Source organism: Anomaloglossus baeobatrachus, chromosome 3 (assembly GCF_048569485.1).
Source record: "Anomaloglossus baeobatrachus isolate aAnoBae1 chromosome 3, aAnoBae1.hap1, whole genome shotgun sequence".
NCBI lineage: Eukaryota > Metazoa > Chordata > Amphibia > Anura > Aromobatidae > Anomaloglossus > Anomaloglossus baeobatrachus.
In genome coordinates this window covers 135,720,893-135,740,256 of record NC_134355.1, presented here as the reverse complement: position 1 = coordinate 135,740,256, position 19,364 = coordinate 135,720,893, and the positions used below count along the sequence as shown (strand labels likewise).

Genomic DNA, 19,364 nt, shown 5'->3' with positions numbered 1-19,364 from the left:
GTTAATGGAACTATGTTGTCTGACTCCATTACATTGAGGACAGTTCCCTTGCGCCTTTCCCTGTCTCAGGGTCACATAGAGGAGATTTCTTTTCTTGTTTTGCCTGAGGGTATAGACGACGTCCTTCTGGGTCTTCCATGGCTTCGGACTCATGCTCCTCACATTGACTGGGAGTCTGACAGCATTATTAGTTGGGGTTCGAAATGTCAGTCCCGATGTCTTCCCTTACCACCTAAGGTCGTTGCGGTTGCATCAACTGATCTCTCTCCCATACCTACACCCTATTTGGATTTCACTGACGTGTTCTCCAAACAGGGTGCTGAGGTTCTTCCACCCCATAGGCCGTATGACTGTGCCATAGACCTTATCCCAGGTTCGGTTCCACCTAAAGGCAGGGTTTACCCCCTGTCGATACCTGAGTCGGAGGCCATGTCGACCTATATAAGAGAGAGCTTAGAGAAGGGGTTCATTCGTAAGTCTGTCTCTCCCGCGGGAGCTGGGTTTTTCTTTGTTCGAAAGAAAGAGGGTGATTTGCGTCCCTGCATAGATTACAGGGGTCTCAACGCAATCACAATAAAGAACAAATACCCATTACCTTTAATTTCGGAGCTCTTTGACAGACTGAGAGGAGCTCAAGTTTTTACGAAGTTGGATCTGCGGGGTGCGTATAACTTGGTACGAATTCGAAAGGGTGACGAATGGAAGACCGCTTTTAACACCCGAGACGGTCACTATGAATACCTCGTCATGCCTTTTGGGTTATGTAATGCACCCGCAGTATTTCAGGACTTCGTAAACGATGTGTTCAGGGATTTACTGTTATCCTCAGTAGTGGTGTATCTGGACGACATCCTGATTTTTTCTCCTGACCTGGAGACTCATCGTCAGGATGTCGTTCGTGTCCTTTCCCGTTTAAGGGAGCACTCATTGTTTGCTAAACTCGAGAAATGTGTATTCGAGCAGTCCTCATTGCCTTTTTTGGGTTACATTATCTCACAAGAGGGTCTGGCTATGGATCCTGCGAAGCTCTCTGCTGTCCTGCAATGGTCCGAACCTCATTCCTTGAAGGCGGTGCAACGCTTCTTAGGATTCATAAATTATTACAGGCAGTTCATACCCCATTTTTCTACTTTGGTGGCCCCTTTGGTGGCCTTGACTAAGAAAGGTGCTAATCCCAAAGCCTGGTCTACTGAGACATCTCAGGCTTTTGAGGCAGTAAAAAGACACTTTTCAACTGCTCCCGTTCTTCAAAGACCCGATGAGAGTAAGCCCTTCCTCTTAGAGGTTGATGCCTCTTCAGTGGGTGCTGGTGCGGTCTTGTATCAAAAGAACGGTGCAGGTAGAAAAAGGCCGTGTTTCTTCTTTGCTAAAACCTTTTCACCGGCAGAGAGAAACTATACCATTGGGGATAGGGAACTGCTCGCCTTGAGATTAGCCTTGGAGGAGTGGCGTCACTTGCTGGAAGGAGCGAAACATCCTTTCCAGGTCTATACAGACCATAAGAATCTGACGTACTTACAAACCGCTCAGCGTCTGAATCCTCGCCAAGCCCGCTGGTCCTTGTTTTTCTCCCGCTTTCACTTCTCCATCAACTATTTGTCTGGGAGTAAGAATAACAAGGCAGACGCCCTGTCTCGCTCTATGCTTTCTACCCAGGAAGAGATTGACGAACCTCGTCTTATCCTTCCCTCCAGGGTTTTTCATACGCTCTCCCCTGTGACGTTAGACCAAATCCCACCGGGCAAGACCTTTGTTCCGCCTGATCGACAGAATGATATACTGTCATGGGCCCACACCTCAAAGGTGGGTGGGCATTTTGGTATTAGGCGGACACGAGAGTTACTGGAGAGGTGGTATTGGTGGCCACACTTAGCCAGCCACGTCAAGAGATATGTCGGTTCCTGCTACTCGTGTGCTCGCAACCGTCCATTACGGCAGAGACCGGCTGGGCTCTTGCATCCTTTACCAGTGCCAGATAGACCATGGGAGGTGGTAGGCATGGACTTTGTGGGTGATCTTCCATGTTCACAGGGACATAGATTTGTGTGGGTCATTACGGACCATTTCTCCCGGATGGTTCATCTCGTACCGTTATCGAGAATCCCATCTTCCAGGGTACTAGCCAAACTATTCCTCAAGCATGTCTTTAGGCTTCACGGGATGCCAGATCGTATCATTTGTGATAGAGGCCCGCAATTTACTTCCCGTTTCTGGCGAGATCTTTGTAGCCTTCTGCAAATTGAGTTGAATCTCTCTTCGGCATACCATCCGGAGACTAATGGTTTGGTTGAACGTACCAATCAATCTATGATTATATACCTTCGACACTTTGTTGCTGAGAACCACGATAACTGGTCCTCCCTCCTACCCTGGGCAGAATTTGCCCTTAACAATTCGCTGGCTGAGGCCACTGGGCAGACACCGTTCGTACTCAATAATGGGCAACACCCTAGGGTACCGGTACCGTTTCCCGCTGCTGCACCTCCTCCTCTTGTGGCCGACTGGGCAACTAATGCCAGAGAGGTTTGGGATCGGACTCAAGAGTCGATCCAAGCAGCTAAGGACCGTATGAAGACGGTGTCCGATCGGTTTCGTCGCCCGGCTCCTGTCTTTTCTCCAGGGGACTTTGTGTGGCTCTCTGCAAAACACGTGAGACTTAGAGTGAGCTCTGTCAAATTTGCTCCTCGCTTCCTGGGTCCTTATGAGGTTCTTCGACAGGTAAATCCTGTAGTCTATCAATTGAAGTTACCTGTCCATCTTAGGATTCATGACAAATTCCATGTCTCACTGCTAAAGCCGGCTATTTTACCTCACGCTCGTGAAGTGCACTCTCCTGCCTCTGATTCCTCTCGCTCTAGCTATGAGGTACGAGCCATAGTTGGTTCTAAGATGGTTAGAGGGCGCAAGTTCTTCTTGATAGATTGGGAGGGCTATGGCCCGGAACATCGCTCTTGGGAGCCTGAGGAGGCTGTCCATGCTCCCGACTTAGTTGCCGATTACCTGCGTCGCCGGGAGGGGGGCCCTTGAGGGAGAGGTACTGTTACGGTTGCTGCGAGCACTGGAGACTATGTCCAGATTTCTTGCTACTGCACATGTGCGAGCGCTGGAGACCAAGTCCAGATTTCTTGCTACTGCACATGTGCGAGCGCTGGAGACTAAGTCCAGATTTCTTGCTACTGCACATGTGCGAGCGCCGGAGACTAAGTCCAATCTTGGAGCCATTGCACATGTGCGGGTGACATCATCGCTGACACGAGGTCACATGTCTCTGACACCTTCTATGCCGATTGGTCGCTGGTCATGTGCTTGTGACGTCTTGCTCGGTGATAGGCCAGCATGACGTCACTCCTGTCGTTCTGGCAGCGGATTGGCTCTGGTGTCCTCCATCTTGGATGAGGCACAGAGTCTATATAAGACCCTGACACACGCCGCATGGTGCTCAGTCCTCTTGGTTCATGCATATGAGTAGATGCTCTGTGCGCGTTCCTCTAGGCATTCCTCTGTCTATGCTAGGTGAGCGCTACCGGCAGGGTAGCGTTCTTATACCTTACAGCTTCGGCTGCTGTCCGTATCCTTACCTCTTAGGGGAGCGGACATAGGCAGGTGCCTGAGGCACATGGTCTGGCTGGGCCTTGTGATTCTACTCGTAGGTGGACGTTGCCGCTAGGGTAACGTTCCTTATACTGCGTCTGGCAGTTGTTCGTATCCTCGCACACTAGGGGAGCGAACAGAGGTAGGAGCTTTGTGCGGCTTACGCTGCTGTTCGTCTCTTTTGCACCACTAGAAGAGCGGACCTAGGCAGGTGCCATATCTAGTGGTTCGTGTCCTCGCACACTAGTGGAGCGAACGCAGGTAGGAGCTTTGTGCGGCTTACGCTGCTGTTCGTCTCTTTTGCACCACTAGAAGAGCGGACCTAGCTAGGTGCCATTTCGCACACATTGCCTTTGTCTCTGTGATTATTAACAGAGATCATTCCACACACCCTCCAAGTAAGGGAGGAATTGCTTTACTTACTTATTATATCCTTCTGTGAGTTAACAGAGGTATTGCACTCTGCCATAGTCTGCAGCAAAGTCTTTGCACGGTGGACCCTGACTGTCTGATACTCCTTTCGGTTATTATCAGACAGCCCCCCGTAACATCCTGATTGAGATGAAAGGGGGATACCACCTTAGGGAGAAATTCCGGAACCGGACGCAGAACCACCTTGTCCTGGTGAAACACCAGGAAGGGGGCTTTGCATGACAGAGCTGCCAGCTCAGACACTCTCCGAAGTGAAGTGACTGCTACTAGGAAAACCACTTTCTGCGAAAGGCGTGCGAGAGAAATATCCCTCATTGGCTCGAACGGTGGTTTCTGAAGAACCATCAGCACCCTGTTCAGATCCCAGGGTTCCAACGGATGTTTGTAAGGAGGAGCGATGTGACAAACCCCCTGCAGGAACGTGCGTACCTGTGGAAGTCTGGCCAGGCGCTTCTGAAAAAACACAGAGAGCGCAGAGACTTGTCCCTTAAGGGAGCCGAGTGACAAACCCTTTTCCAATCCGGACTGAAGAAAGGACAGGAAAGTGGGCAAGGCAAATGGCCAGGGAGAAAAACCCCGAGCAGAGCACCATGACAGGAATATTTTCCACGTCCTGTGGTAGATCCTGGCGGACGTTGGTTTCCTAGCCTGTCTCATAGTGGCAATGACCTCCTGGGATAATCCTGAAGACGCTAAGATCCAGGACTCAATGGCCACACAGTCAGGTTGAGGGCCGCAGAATTCAGATGGAAAAACGGCCCTTGAGACAGCAAGTCTGGTCGGTCTGGTAGTGCCCACGGTTGGCCGACCGTGAGATGCCACAGATCCGGGTACCACGACCTCCTCGGCCAGTCTGGAGCGACGAGGATGGCGCGGCGGCAGTCGGCCCTGATCTTGCGTAACACTCTGGGCAACAGTGCCAGCGGAGGAAACACATAAGGGAGTTGAAACTGCGACCAATCTTGAACTAAGGCGTCTGCCGCCAGAGCTCTGTGATCGTGAGAACGTGCCATGAATGCCGTGACCTTGTTGTTGTGCCGGGACGCCATTAGGTCGACGTCCGGCATCCCCCAGCGGCAACAGATCTCCTGAAACACGTCCGGGTGAAGGGACCATTCCCCTGCGTCCATGCCCTGGCGACTGAGAAAATCTGCTTCCCAGTTTTCCACGCCTGGGATGTGAACTGCGGAGATGGTGGAGGCCGTGGCTTCCACCCACATCAAAATCCGCCGGACTTCCTGGAAGGCTTGCCGACTGCGTGTTCCTCCTTGGTGGTTGATGTAAGCCACCGCTGTGGAGTTGTCCGACTGAATTCGGATCTGCTTGCCTTCCAGCCACTGCTGGAACGCTTTCAGGGCAAGATACACTGCCCTGATCTCCAGAACATTGATCTGAAGTGAGGACTCTTGCTGGGTCCACGTACCCTGAACCCTGTGGTGGAGAAAGACTGCTCCCCACCCTGACAGACTCGCGTCCGTCGTGACCACCGCCCAGGATGGGGGTAGGAAGGATTTCCCCTTCGATAATGAAGTGGGAAGAAGCCACCACCGAAGGGAAGCTTTGGTTGCCTGAGAGAGGGAGACGTTCCTGTCGAGGGACGTCGGCTTCCTGTCCCATTTGCGTAGGATGTCCCATTGAAGAGGACGCAGGTGAAACTGCGCGAAAGGAACTGCCTCCATTGCTGCCACCATCTTCCCCAGGAAGTGCATGAGGCGCCTCAAGGGGTGTGACTGACCTTGAAGGAGAGATTGCACCCCCGTCTGTAGTGAACGCTGCTTGTTCAGCGGAAGCTTCACTATCGCTGAGAGGGTATGAAACTCCATGCCAAGATACGTCAGCGATTGGGCCGGTGTCAGATTTGACTTTGGAAAATTGATGATCCACACGAAACTCTGGAGAGTCTCCAGAGTAGCGGTGAGGCTGTGCTGGCATGCCTCTTGAGAGGGAGCCTTGACCAGCAGATCGTCTAAGTAAGGGATCACCGAGTGACCATGAGAGTGGAGGACCGCGACTACTGTAGCCATGACCTTGGTGAAAACCCATGGGGCTGTCGCCAGGCCGAAGGGCAGTGCCACGAACTGAAGATGTTCGTCTCCTATGGCGAAGCGCAGAAAGCGCTGATGCTCTGGAGCAATCGGAACGTGGAGATAAGCATCTTTGATATCGATCGATGCAAGGAAATCTCCTTGAGACATTGAGGCGATGACGGAGCGGAGGGATTCCATCTGGAACCGCCTGGTCTTTACGTGTTTGTTGAGCAGTTTTAGGTCCAGGACAGGACGGAAAGACCCGTCCTTCTTTGGAACCACAAACAGGTTGGAGTAAAAACCGTGACCCTGTTGCTGAAGAGGAACAGGGACCACCACTCCTTCTGCCTTCAGAGTGCCCAGCGCCTGCAGAAGAGCATCGGCTCGCTCGGGAGGCGGAGATGTCCTGAAGAATCGAGTCGGAGGATGAGAGCTGAACTCTATCCTGTAACCGTGAGACAGAATGTCTCTCACCCAACGGTCTTTTACCTGTGGCAGCCAGGTGTCGCAAAAGCGGGAGAGCCTGCCACCGACCGAGGATGCGGTGTGAAGTGGCCGTAAGTCGTGAGGAAGCCGCCTTGGTAGCGGCACCTCCGGCGGTCTTTTTAGGGCGTGACTTAGACCGCCATGAATCGGAGTTCCTCTGATCCTTCTGAGGCCTTTTGGACGAGGAGAATTGGGACCTGCCCGCACCCCGAAAGGACCGAAACCTCGACTGTCCCCTCCTCTGTTGGGGTAAGTTTGGTTTGGCCTGGGGTAAGGATGTTTCCTTTCCCTTGGATTGCTTGATGATTTCATCCAATCTCTCACCAAACAAACGGTCGCCAGAAAATGGCAAACCGGTTAAGCACTTTTTGGAAGCCGAATCTGCCTTCCATTCCCGTAGCCACAAGGCCCTGCGTATTGCCACCGAATTGTCGGCTGCAACCGCCGTACGGCTCGCAGAGTCCAGGACAGCATTAATAGCGTAGGACGCAAATGCCGACGTTTGAGATGTTATGGAAGCCACTTGCGGCGCAGACGTACGTGTGAGTGCGTCAATTTGCGCTTGACCCGCTGAGATAGCTTGGAGTGCGCATACGGCTGCGAATGCTGGAGCAAAAGACGCGCCGATAGCTTCATAGATGGATTTCAACCAGAGCTCCATCTGTCTGTCAGTGGCATCCTTGAGTGAAGCCCCATCTTCAAATGCAACTATGGATCTAGCCGCCAGTCTGGAGATAGGAGGATCCACCTTGGGACACTGAGTCCAGCCCTTGACCACGTCAGGGGGGAAGGGATAACGTGTATCCTTAAGGCGCTTAGAAAAACGCTTATCTGGACAAGCCCGGTGTTTCTGGACTGCCTCTCTGAAGTCAGAGTGGTCCAGAAACATACTCGTTGTACGCTTGGGGAACCTGAAACGGAATTTCTCCTGCTGAGAAGCTGACTCCTCTACTGGAGGAGCTGAGGGAGAAATATCTAACATTTGATTTATGGACGCGATAAGATCATTCACTATGGCGTCCCCATCAGGAGTATCAAGGTTGAGAGCAGCCTCAGGATCAGAATCCTGATCAGCTACCTCCGCTTCACCATACAGAGAGTCCTCCCGCTGAGACCCTGAACAATGTGATGATGTCGAGGGAACTTCCCAGCGAGCTCGCTTAGGCGATCTGGGACTGCGGTCCGTGTCAGAGACCTCACTCTGGGATCTATGAGACACCCCGGGAGGACATGGTTGTTCCAACTGAGGGGAACCAGGGGGCAATGATTCCACAGTGCCCATGGTCTGAGATACCGGTCTGGACTGCAAAGCTTCTAATATCTTAGCCATAGTCTCAGAAAGCCTTTCAGTAAAAACTGTAAACTCCGTCCCTGTCACCTGGACAGTGTTAGCAGGTGGTTCCCGCTGGGCCACCCTTAGCAGAGGCTCCGGCTGAGTAAGTGCCACAGGGGCCGAGCAGTGCACACAATGAGGGTCAGTGGAACCTGCCGGTAGTGAAGCCGTACATGCGGCGCAGGCAGCATAGTAAGCCTGTGTTTTGGCACCCCTGCTTCTTGTGGGCGCCATGCTGTTGTCTCCCCTGAGCAACCCAGGAGGGTATATAGCCAAAAATCAAACGTGCACTATACAGTGTAAAGTATAGCCTATAATCATATAATCTATAAGTACACTTCTGCACAAGTGGGGCCAGCACCTGAGGTGCTGCTTACCGGCCGCTCAAAGCGGTTGTGTGGCCACCAGAATCCCTGCCTGGGTCTCCCAGAGCTTGTCTCCCCTCTCCAGCGTCAGAAGAGCTGACAGGAATGGCTGCCGGCGTCCTGAGGAGAGGAGGGGGCCGTGGGCGTGCCCTAGAAAGTGCGGGAAACTGGTGCCCCACTGTGCACAGTGAGGGGGGAGGAGTATGCAAAGCATGCTCCAGCCCTCAGTGCTGACATTCTGTACAGCGTCCCGCCCTTCCCCTGACTGACAGGCCTGGGGGCGGGAAGAGAATGAGACTAGGCCGCAGAAGCCGGGGACTATAGTTATAAGCGCGGCCGCCGTATAAGCGCGGTCGGCGCGGATGTCCCCGGCGCACTAACAGTCCCAGCCGCGCCGCATGTATAACAATGGCAGCGGCGGTCAGCGCGGTAGTCCCCAATACACTACACACCCAGCCACGCTGCAGCGTGTGATGGCACAAGTGCGGTCAGCGCCGCGGTCCCCGGCGCACTAACACACCCAGCAATGCTGGAGTGTTTCTGTGCGCGGTCCCCACGGGGACACAGAGTACCTCAAAGTAGCAGGGCCATGTCCCTGACGATACTCGGCTCCTTATCCAGCAGAATCCCCAGGGCCTGTGGATGGAGCACGGTCTCAGTGCCTGGAGACCGATAGGATCCCACTTCACCCAGAGCCCTAAGGGGGATGGGGAAGGAAAACAGCATGTGGGCTCCAGCCTCCGTACCCGCAATGGATACCTCAACCTTAACAACACCGCCGACAAGAGTGGGGTGAGAAGGGAGCATGCTGGGGGCCCTGTTAAGGGCCCTCTTTTCTTCCATCCGACATAGTCAGCAGCTGCTGCTGACTAATCTGTGGAGCTATGCGTGCATGTCTGCCTCCTTCGCACAAAGCAAAAAACTGAGGAGCCCGTGGGAGCACGGGGGGTGTATAGGCAGAAGGGGAGGGGCTTTACACTTTTAGTGTAATACTTTGTGCGGCCTCCGGGGGCATAGCCTATACACCCAATTGTCTGGGTCTCCCAATGGAGCGACAAAGAAATTGGAGCTATTGTCACATAAAACTCCAGTAAAGGCCGGACAAAATTGTTGGCACCCTCAACTTAATATTTGAAGTTATTTATTCCAAAGGGTGTGCAACCAGTCACTTCCTGTAACCATCAATAAGCTTTTTACACCTCTCAATTGGAATTTCGGACCACTCTTTTTCTGCATACTGCTCCAGGTCTCATATATGAAGGCGCCTTCTCTCAACAGCAATTTAAAGATCTCTCCACAGGTGTCTAAGCGATTTAGATCCGGACTCACTGCTACCTCTTCAGAACTCCCCAGCGCTTTGTTCCCATCCATTTCTGGGTGCTTTTTGCAGTATGTTTGGGGTCATTGTCATGCTAGAAAGCTCATGAACTACGACGCAAACCCAACTATTTGACACTGGGCACTACTTTGCGTCCCAAAATCCTTTGGTGATATTCAGATCTCATGATGCTTTGCACACAGTCAAGGCATCCAGTGCCAAAGACAGCAAAACAACCCTAAAACATTGTTGAACCTCCACCATATTTGACTGTAGGTACTGTGTTGTTTTCTTTGTAGGCCTCATTCTGTTTTCGGTAAACAGTAGAATGATGTGCTTTACCAAAAGTTCTATCGTAGTCTCATCTGTCCACAAAATGCTTTCCCAGATGTATTTTGATGTACTCACATACATTTTGGCAATAGCTTTTTTTATGTCTCTCTCTGTGTCTGTGGTGGTCCTCCTGGGCCATAGCATTTAATTTTATTCAAATTTCGATGGATAGTTTGAGCGGACACTGATGTTACCCTGAGCCTGTAAGACAGCTTGAATTTCTTTCGAACTTGATTGGAGCTGCTTATCCACCATCTAAACAATCCTATGTTGCAACCTTTTATCAATTTTTCTCTGCCGTCCATGTTGAGGGAGATTAGCCACAGAGCCATGATTTGTAAACTTCTTGATGTTGCATGTTGCACACTGTATACAAAGGAATATCAATATGTCTATAGATGGACTTGTAACCTTGAGATTGTTGATATATTGCAACAATTTTGGTTCTCAAGTCTCCTCCTCTTTCTGTTCTCCATGCTTAGTGTGTCACACAAACACACAATGTAAAGATTGAATCAACTTCTCCCCTTTTTATCTGGTTTGAGGTGTGATTTTCATATTGCCCACACCTGTTACTTGCCACAGGTAAGATTGAACGAGCATCTCACGCTTGAAACAAAGTTATTGATCCCCAATTTTGGAAAGGTGCCAACAATTTTGTCCAGCTCATTTTTGGGGTTGTGTATGAAATTAGGTCCAATTTGCCTTTTTTATCTTTTTTTTGTGTTGGTCCAATGCAATCAAAGGAAATAAACATGTGTATGGCAAAACGTGTAATAATTTTCTGGGAGAAATACTTAATGTTCTGAACAATTTCAACGGTGTCAACACTTTCGGCCATGACTGTGTATTTTTTATTAATGGTTTTATTTTCAATGGGGCAAAAGGCAAGTGATTTGAACTTTTGTTTTTTTGGCAGTGTTTTTTTTTTGCATAGTTTTAAAAACTTTTTTGTTTACTTTTTATTGTTTTTACTAATCCCCTTAGGAGACATGAAGCTGTGGTCATCCGATCACTTATGCTATGCAGAACAGTGCATCAGCACTGCTCTGTACTTCAGAAATCACAGTCTCATATGCAGAGGTTTGCCAATGACAGACAACAGGGGTCATCAGCTGACCCCTGGCTGTCATGATAACCCATTGGTGTCCCACTATCATGTCATGGAAGCGCCGATTTGACCAGGAAATAGTGCTTTCCCTACAAGTGTGTGTTATATCATGCTGTCATAGATTGACAGGCTGTTAGAGGCACATGTCAGCTGATCAGATCAGCATACATGTGAAGGGAAAGATGCATACTCGGCATGGGAGCTCGCATCATAGGCAGGAAGATGACCCTGACGGACGTAGTACGTAATTGGTTGTTAAGGGGTGATTATTATTATATTATATTAATAATAATAGTAATAATACTAATAATAATAATAATAATAATAATACACTTCCAAATATTGGTTAACCCTTTCACAAACAACATAATAAATTTTATCGTCTGGTCACCATTTACTGATAAGGATGGGTAGAGAAGTAGGGTATACTGCTATCTATTAGTGATGGGTCATTCACAACTGATCTGACACAAAGCTAGCTCCCTTCTGTGAACAACGGGAGTTCACAAACTAGTGATCGCTACATGTACTTTCTGAATAGCTTTCACTGGGAGTAAAATAATGGTGTTTGGCAGCCAAAACCCTGTCCATGTGGCTAAAACCCCACCCAGGTAGATCTTTCTTTGGCTAGCTGCAGGTAGGGGAGGTTTTGACTGTGGCGATTTTATCTACCCGCAGGTGAACACATGTTTAATGGGAATCCAAAATAACTGACTCATTTTTGTGAGAGAAGCCTATGATACAGCTCAGCAAAAAGAGCTGCACTACCCATCGCTACTATATTTTATATAGGGTATAGAACGGGGTGTCATGAAAAGTCACATGATAGTGATGTCATGTCAGCTTCCAGAGCCAGGAAGTCAGGGAGAACCTGAGGTGACAACACAGGAAATCAGTGGATTCTGCGCCAAAGGTCACGTGCCCAGGAGAGCAGCTTGGGTTACAATGAGAATTGTGAAACAAGATATTCAGAAAACAGATCTACTGGGGCAGTAAGTTCACTAGAAAGGGACTAATGCGGGCATCACACGATGCGATCTATTGTGCGATCGCATGTGCGATCGTACCCGCCCCCATCGTTTGTGCGTCACGGGCAAATCACTGCCCGTGTCGCACAAAGTCGTTTAACCCCCGTCACACGTACTTACGTGCTGAGCGACGTCACTGTGGGCGGCGAACATCCACTTCCTGAAGGGGGTGGGACGTTTGGCGTCACAGCGACCGGCCAATAGAAGCGGAGGGGCGGAGATGAGCGGGACGTAAACATCCCGCCCACCTCCTTCCTTCCACATAGCCGGCGGGAGCCGCGGGACGCAGGTAAGCTGTGTTCATCGTTCCCGGGGTATCACACAGTGCGATGTGTGCTACCCCGGGTACGATGAACAACCGGCGCAAAGTAAAATAAATTATTTTTTTAAAAATAAACAACGAGTACACGATTTGTCACCGATTTGCAATCGCTCGTAGGTGTCATACGGGACGACGTCGCCAACGAAGCCGGATGTGCGTCACGAAAACCGTGACCCCGACGACCTATCGCACGAGAGATCGCCTCGTGTGACGCCCGCATTAGAAAGCAGTGGCCAACTCTTTAACAGGAAAAGATTGCCCCTTTAAATAATCGATACATTCTGCTTATCAATTCTAAATCTTACCGCTTGTAGAGAGAGGAAAGCCATTTTGCATGCAAGGTTCTCAGCTGCCTTTTTAGTTTTGTCTTGTGCTTCTCCACGTCTTACATCATTTATAAGCACAAAAGCTGTAAATCTAAAAATAAAATAAGAAGGATAACGGAAAAATCCATACATTTGCTTCAATAATAAATAAATATATCCTCAATTCCCTACACCAGTGAGAGAATCCTCTGTACCTTGGATCATGAGATGGTCCTTCTTGGGAGCTTTGAAAGTTATAACGCAGCCCAGATGGGATGCAGTGACTTATTAGCAAGCCTTTATAGTTCTGTTCTGACATAATGTACTTCAATTAAAACCTTGAAGAAAAGGAAATATATTAATTGTGTAATACCTGTTGAATTGAGGATTATTTTGACACAACACATTTTAGTTTTTCAATGGAATTCTAAACAGGTTGCAAAGCTAAGTATTAATGAAATGTTAACTTATGTATCCACAGTATACAGTAAGGTGCACTACTTGGATGTACAAACACATGCACAAGTGGAAAATGTACCATTTAAAAATCTCATTGGCCTTTGAATAAAAGGGTTATCAGATCAAATCAGAGAAGTACAACTGGAGGTATGGGCACAGAACTGCTTTCCGCCTTTTTCATGGCCTTTTTCATTGAGAAGCAGCAGTAATCAGGAACCCTCACTCTGCAGCTATGGTTTCTGAATGGGCCATGAAAAAGATTGCAGCGGTTCCCCTATAAAGTCCCTGCAGTAAAGGGGGGGTGGTAAGTGGCTACAAGGGGACTGGAAAGGATTAGGCTATGTGCGCACGTTGCATAATTTCATGTGTTTACGCTGCATATTGCACTGCAGCGTAAACGCATGCATCCTGCGTCCCCAGCACAATCTATGAAGATTGTGCATAATCCATCTGTACGTTGCATTTGAGAGCGCAGCAATTTGCATGCTGAAATTTTGATCCAAATCGCTGCTCTCAATAAAGCAACATGTCACTTATTTCGTGCGTTTTGCATGCTGCTCCCACTCGGTCTCTGTGAGAGGCAGCATCCTGAAAGCATGAAATCGGCATCTATTCTGCAGACACACTGCATTCATTATGCAGTGTTTCTGCAGCGATTTGAAGCGCACATGAATAACAAATCGCGGCAGAATTTTCAGCATGGACACTACGCAACATGCGCACATAGCCTTAATATGTTAACCAATGTGAACAATGGTCAGCAGGGGCGTAACTAACGCGGTCGCAGAGGTCGCTATTGCGACCGGGCCCGTCAGCTTAGGGGACCACTCTGCAGACCACGCGGCCGCTATATCTACCGGTGCCATCAGCGGCGGCACTGGGCCCCCCTGCCCGGTGTCATCAGTGTTGGCACTGGGCACCGGGTCCCCATGCCCGGTGTCATCGGCGGCAGCACCAGGTCACCATGCCCGGTCTCATCAGAGGCAGCACCGGGTCCCCATGCCCAGTGTCATCAGCGGAAGCACTGGGTCCCCATGCCCGGTGTCATCAGCGACGGATACGGGCCCCCTCCCCCGTCATCGTGCACAGCAATGATGAAGCGTAGAGCGGCGCTCCATGCTCCATCATTCTCTCCCTGTGCGCGGTGACGTCACTCCTGTGCAACTGCTGTGCAACTGCTGTGCAGAGAGCACAGAGCGCAGGACGGGAGGACAGTGACCGAAGCAGCGGGGGAACGGAGGACAGAGGTGAGGACAGAGCAGTGGTGAAACGAACGAGGTAATTTTTTTTTTCTTTTTTTCTTTTTAAATCAGTGAGTACACGGTGGTCGGAGGCCTGGGGGAGGCTGCACTATACACAGGGAGGCCTGGGGGAGGCTGCACTATACACAGGGAGGCCTGGGCGAGGCTGCACTATACACAGGGTGGCCTGAGGGAGGCTGCACTATACACAAGGAGGCCTGGGGGCTGCATTATACACAGGGAGGCCTGGGGGAGGCTTCACTATACACAGGGTGGTCTGGGGGAGGCTGCACTATACACAAGGAGGCCTGGGGGAGGCTGCATTATACACAGGGAGGCCTGGGGGAGGCTGCACTATACACATGGAGGCCTTGAGGAGGCTGCACTATACACAGGGAGGCTGCATTATACACAGGGAGGCCTGGGGGAGGCTACACTATACACAGGGTGGTCTGGGGGAGGCTGCACTATACACAAGGAGGCCTGGGGGAGGCTGCATTATACACAGGGAGTCCTGGGTAGGCTGCACTATACACAGGGAGGCCTGGGGGAGGCTGCACTATACACAGGGTGGCCTGGGGGAGGCTGCACTATACACAGGGTGGCCTGGGGAAGGCTGCACTATACACAGGGTGGCCTGGGAGAGGCTGCATTATACACAGGGATGCCTGGGGGGAGGCTGCGCTATACACAGGGAGGCCTGCGGGTGCTGCATTGTACACAGGGAGGCCTGGGAGAGGTTGCATTATACACAAGGAGGCCTGGGGGAAGCTGCATTATACACAGGGAGGCCTGGGGGAGGCTGCATTATACACAGGGAGGCCTGAGGGAGGTTGCACTATACAAAGGGTGGCCTGGGGGAGGCTGCACTATACACAAGGAGGCCTGGGATAAGCTGCATTATACACAGGGAGGCCTGGGGGAGGCTGCATTATACACAGGGAGGCCTGGGGGTGCTGCATTATACATAAGGAGGCCTGGGAGAGGCTGCATTATACACAAGGAGGCCTGGGAGAGGCTGTATTATACACAGGGTGGTCTGGGGGAGGCTGCACTATACACAAGGAGGCCTGGGGAAGGCTGCATTATACACAGGGAGGCCTGGGGGAAGCTGCATTATACACAAGGAGGCCTGGGGGAGGCTGCATTATACACAGGGAGGCCTGGGGGGCTGCATTATACACAGGGAGGCCTGGGGGAGGCTGCACTATACACAAGGAGGCCTGGGAGAGGCTGCATTATACACAGGGAGGCCTGGGGGAGGCTGCATTATACACAGGGAGGCCTGGGGGAGGCTGCACTATACACAGGGAGGCCTGGGGGAGGCTGCATTATACACAGGGAGGCCTGGGGGAGGCTGCATTATACACAGGGAGGCCTGGGGGAGGCTGCATTATACACAGGGAGGCCTGAGGGAGGCTGCACTATACAAAGGGTGGCCTGGAGGAGGCTGCACTATACACAAGGAGGCCTGGGAGAGGCTGCTGTATACACAAGGAGGCCTGGGGGAGGCTGCATTATACACAGGGAGGCCTGGGGGAGGCTGGACTATACACAGGAAGGCACTGGGGGGGGCTGGCTGCATGACATGTAGAGGCCCGGGGGGGCGCGGCTGGCTGCATGACACATGGACACCCTAGGGGGCGGCTGGCTGCATGACACATGGAGGCCCTGGGGGGTTGGCTATGTGATACATGGAGGCCCTGGGGGGGGGGGGGGGTTTGGCTGGCTGCATGACACATGGAGGTCTGTGGGACTGCATAATAAACATGAAGAGCACTTTATACATGGACAAGGGGTGCATTATACCTGGAGGAGTATGGGGCTGCATAATACAAAATGAAGGACACCTTATACATGGAATATAGGGATACATTATACATGGAGGAGTATGGGGCTGCATAATACAATATGAAGATTTATGGGGCTGCATTATAATACATATAGGACTATGGGGGCTACATTATAATATATGGAGGACTATGGAGGCTACCTTATACATGGACTATGGGGGGGGTGTTATAAAACATGGAGGACTGTGTGGTGAAGTATAAAATATGGACAACTATGTGGTGAATTATAATACATGGAGGACTACGGGGCTGCATTCTAATATATGAAGGGTTATGTGGGACCCTTTATACTATATGGAAGGCTATGTGGGGGCCATTATAGCATTTGGAGAACTTTCCCATGCTCTGCTCTACATCTTCTCTCAGCACCCAGCTTTCCCATGCTCTGATCTGGGTGCTGAGGGAAAGATGTATAGCAGAGCATGGGGAAGCTGGGTGCCGAGGACAAGATGGATATCAGATCATGGGAAAGCTGGGTGCTGATAGAGGGATTTCAGATCATGGGAAACCTGGGTGCTGAGAGTAAAGGGGGCTTTACACGCTACGATATCGTTAATGTTTTATCGTCAGGGTCATGTTGTTAGTGACGCACATCCGGCGTCATTAACGATATCGCAGCGTGTGACACTGACCAGCGACCTTAAGTGACCTCAAAAATGGTGAAAATCGTTCACCATGGAGAGATCGTCCCAAACTCAAAAATCGGTAATGGTTGTTTATCCATGTTGTTCATCACTCATGCGGCAGCACACATCGCTGTGTGTGACACCGCAGGAGCGAGGAACGTCTCCTTACCTGCCGCCGGCCACAATGCGGAGGGAAGGAGGTGGGCGGGATGTTACGTCCCGCTCATCTCCACCCCTCCGCTTTGATTGGCCGGCCGCTTAGTGACGTTGCGGTGACGTCGCTGTGATGCCGAACGTCCCTCCCCCTTGAGGAAGGGATTGTTCGGCAGTCACAGCGCCGCCGACGACCAGGTATGTGTGACGTTGCCGTAGCGATAATGTTCGCTACGGCAGCGATCACAAACAATCGCATCCACGCCAGGGGCGGGTACTTACACGCTCGATATCGCTACAAATTGCTAGCGATATTGCTACCGTGTAAAGCCCTCTTAAGAGCTAAGTGTCAGCATCATTATCCTGTACCCCGAGTGTCAGTGTTATTATCCCGTACCCTAAGTGTCGATGTATGTGGAGGGGGGCCCCGGTCCAAATTTTGCACCAGGGCCCATTAAACTCTAGTTAGTTATGCCACTGGGTAAAAGTAATAGTTTCATTCAGAAGTATAACTCGTCCCACAAAAAAGAAGCCCTCATCTGGCAATAGTGACGGAAAAGAAAAAAGATATGGCTCTCGGAAGAAGGGGAGAAAACAACAAAAATGAAAAACGGAAAATTGCCCGTGCTGAAGGGGTTAAAGAGGTGACTTGCATTTTTATTTTTCCCCACCAGGGATTTTTTTATTTTTTTAATTACTTTAAGTTACAATAAATGATTGAGCATTTCTCATACTAACAAAGTGGATTTCCCATAGAAATGAATCGCTCTGGAAGTGACTTTTCGTCTGCCCAAAAAATATTCCCTGTGACCATTACCAAATGTTATGTTAACACTCAGGGGTTTAGTTTTTGGAGCATAAACTTAAAAAATCCGCTCCAAAAACGGAGTGTGAACACAACCCAAAGGATTCTGGTATGACACAATAGTAAATCTGCCCCATAGTTGTTATAATTCACTCCTTGGCAATTGTCCTGGTGAACTACACATCTCAGCATTATAAACGATCCTGGGGTGAAGTTGGAGACTGGTTGTGGCACTACACCTCCCAGCATGCCGCCACCATGGTCAGCGCCCGCGTCCTCCTCACCTGCCGCTCAATGGCGTCCTCCCGGTGTCTCTCCTGTCAGGTCCCGGGAAGGCTTCTTCTCCGGAGCTGCAGCACAAGGCGGACTGGCAGGAGCGCGGAGGGGCAGACACCGGAGAGACGCCGGTTTCGGTTTCGTTTCTCCCCATGATGATCATAAAACCGAAACTTGTGCCACTGCCTGCGGCCTATACGGGACACATGGCGGATTATTAGAGATGTCAGGGTCCGCACCTGCCCATAAGACCCCCAGTGTGGCCCCCACTAATATCACACGGAAAAGTCTTCATATTAAAAAATAAAAATGACATCATGCTGCAGAATCTCATTATATGGCAGAGGAGGCTGATGGCTGCTACTTGCATTGTTTTTACACATTTTTATTGAGAAAACCTGATCACCAATCCCACCATACAATGAGGTCAGTGCAGCTGGCAAATAAATATTATTGATATGATACAATGCTGATTTTGCAAGTTTTCCCACCTACAAAAAATGGAGGGGTTGGCAATTTTTATGGTAAAATCGGCAATGTATCGTGTGTGCATAACGATCTGTAAAAAGATCGATTTGGAGCAACAATTAGGATTTTCTCCACCATTATTTTGATTTGTATCAAACCATCCTGTTTGATACAATCAAAATAAGGAGTTAATTGATTGTGGACCCCTGATATCACTATGCCAATAATAACAGAAAAGGGATACTCCACTGTGGTCGCCAGTCTTTTGGAATCTTTGTGATAATTTTTGCTCATTATTAAACTTGTAAAAAATACAAGAACATTTTGTGAATAAGAAACCAAATTTAGCATGGTGCTTACCATCAAGTTGAAGGGGTGGTTCACCCATATTTTATATTTTCTAGGTCGATATTATATTGAGAAACAATGTTTCTCTCAAATACCTTATGTTGGCAATAGTGCCTGTGAGAGGCGCTATTGCTGACTGCTGTTCCCCGCTCCGTGACCTCTGATCCACGCTGACCTGACATCACCACGGCCGGTCGCAGTGTTCGTGAGTGATGGGCTGTGGGCGGAGTTTCACCGCTCATCACAGTCCTTCAGCTCCCTCCTCCCTCACAGCAGAGCGCTGTAAGCAGGAGACACGCTGGGCTGTGACGATCGGTGAAACACTGCCCACAGCCCTGTGACTCAGGAAGACTGCAGGTGGCCGCGGTGATGTCACGGGTCCAGAACTTGCTGTGACATCACCACATCTTCGAGGTCACGGAGCCCAGGGGTCATGGAACAGGGAACAGCGGTCCACAATAGCGCCTCTCACAACATAAGGTTT

The 19,364-nt window shown here is 50.3% G+C and overlaps 1 protein-coding gene across 1 annotated transcript in view; it reads right to left on the bottom strand.

The window, feature by feature from the left end:
• Positions 1 to 18,133, bottom strand: part of LOC142297186 (interferon-induced, double-stranded RNA-activated protein kinase-like) — a 211,261-nt gene extending 193,128 nt beyond the window's left edge. Inside the window, exons 1-3 of the mRNA XM_075341454.1 lie at positions 18,073 to 18,133; positions 12,867 to 12,989; positions 12,652 to 12,763 (exon numbers count right to left, since the gene is read on the bottom strand). Of these exons, the coding sequence (XP_075197569.1) occupies positions 12,652 to 12,763; positions 12,867 to 12,970 (216 nt within the window). The 5' untranslated portion in view covers positions 12,971 to 12,989; positions 18,073 to 18,133. The remainder of the gene's footprint in view (positions 1 to 12,651; positions 12,764 to 12,866; positions 12,990 to 18,072) is intronic.
• Positions 18,134 to 19,364: the final 1,231 nt, after the last annotated feature.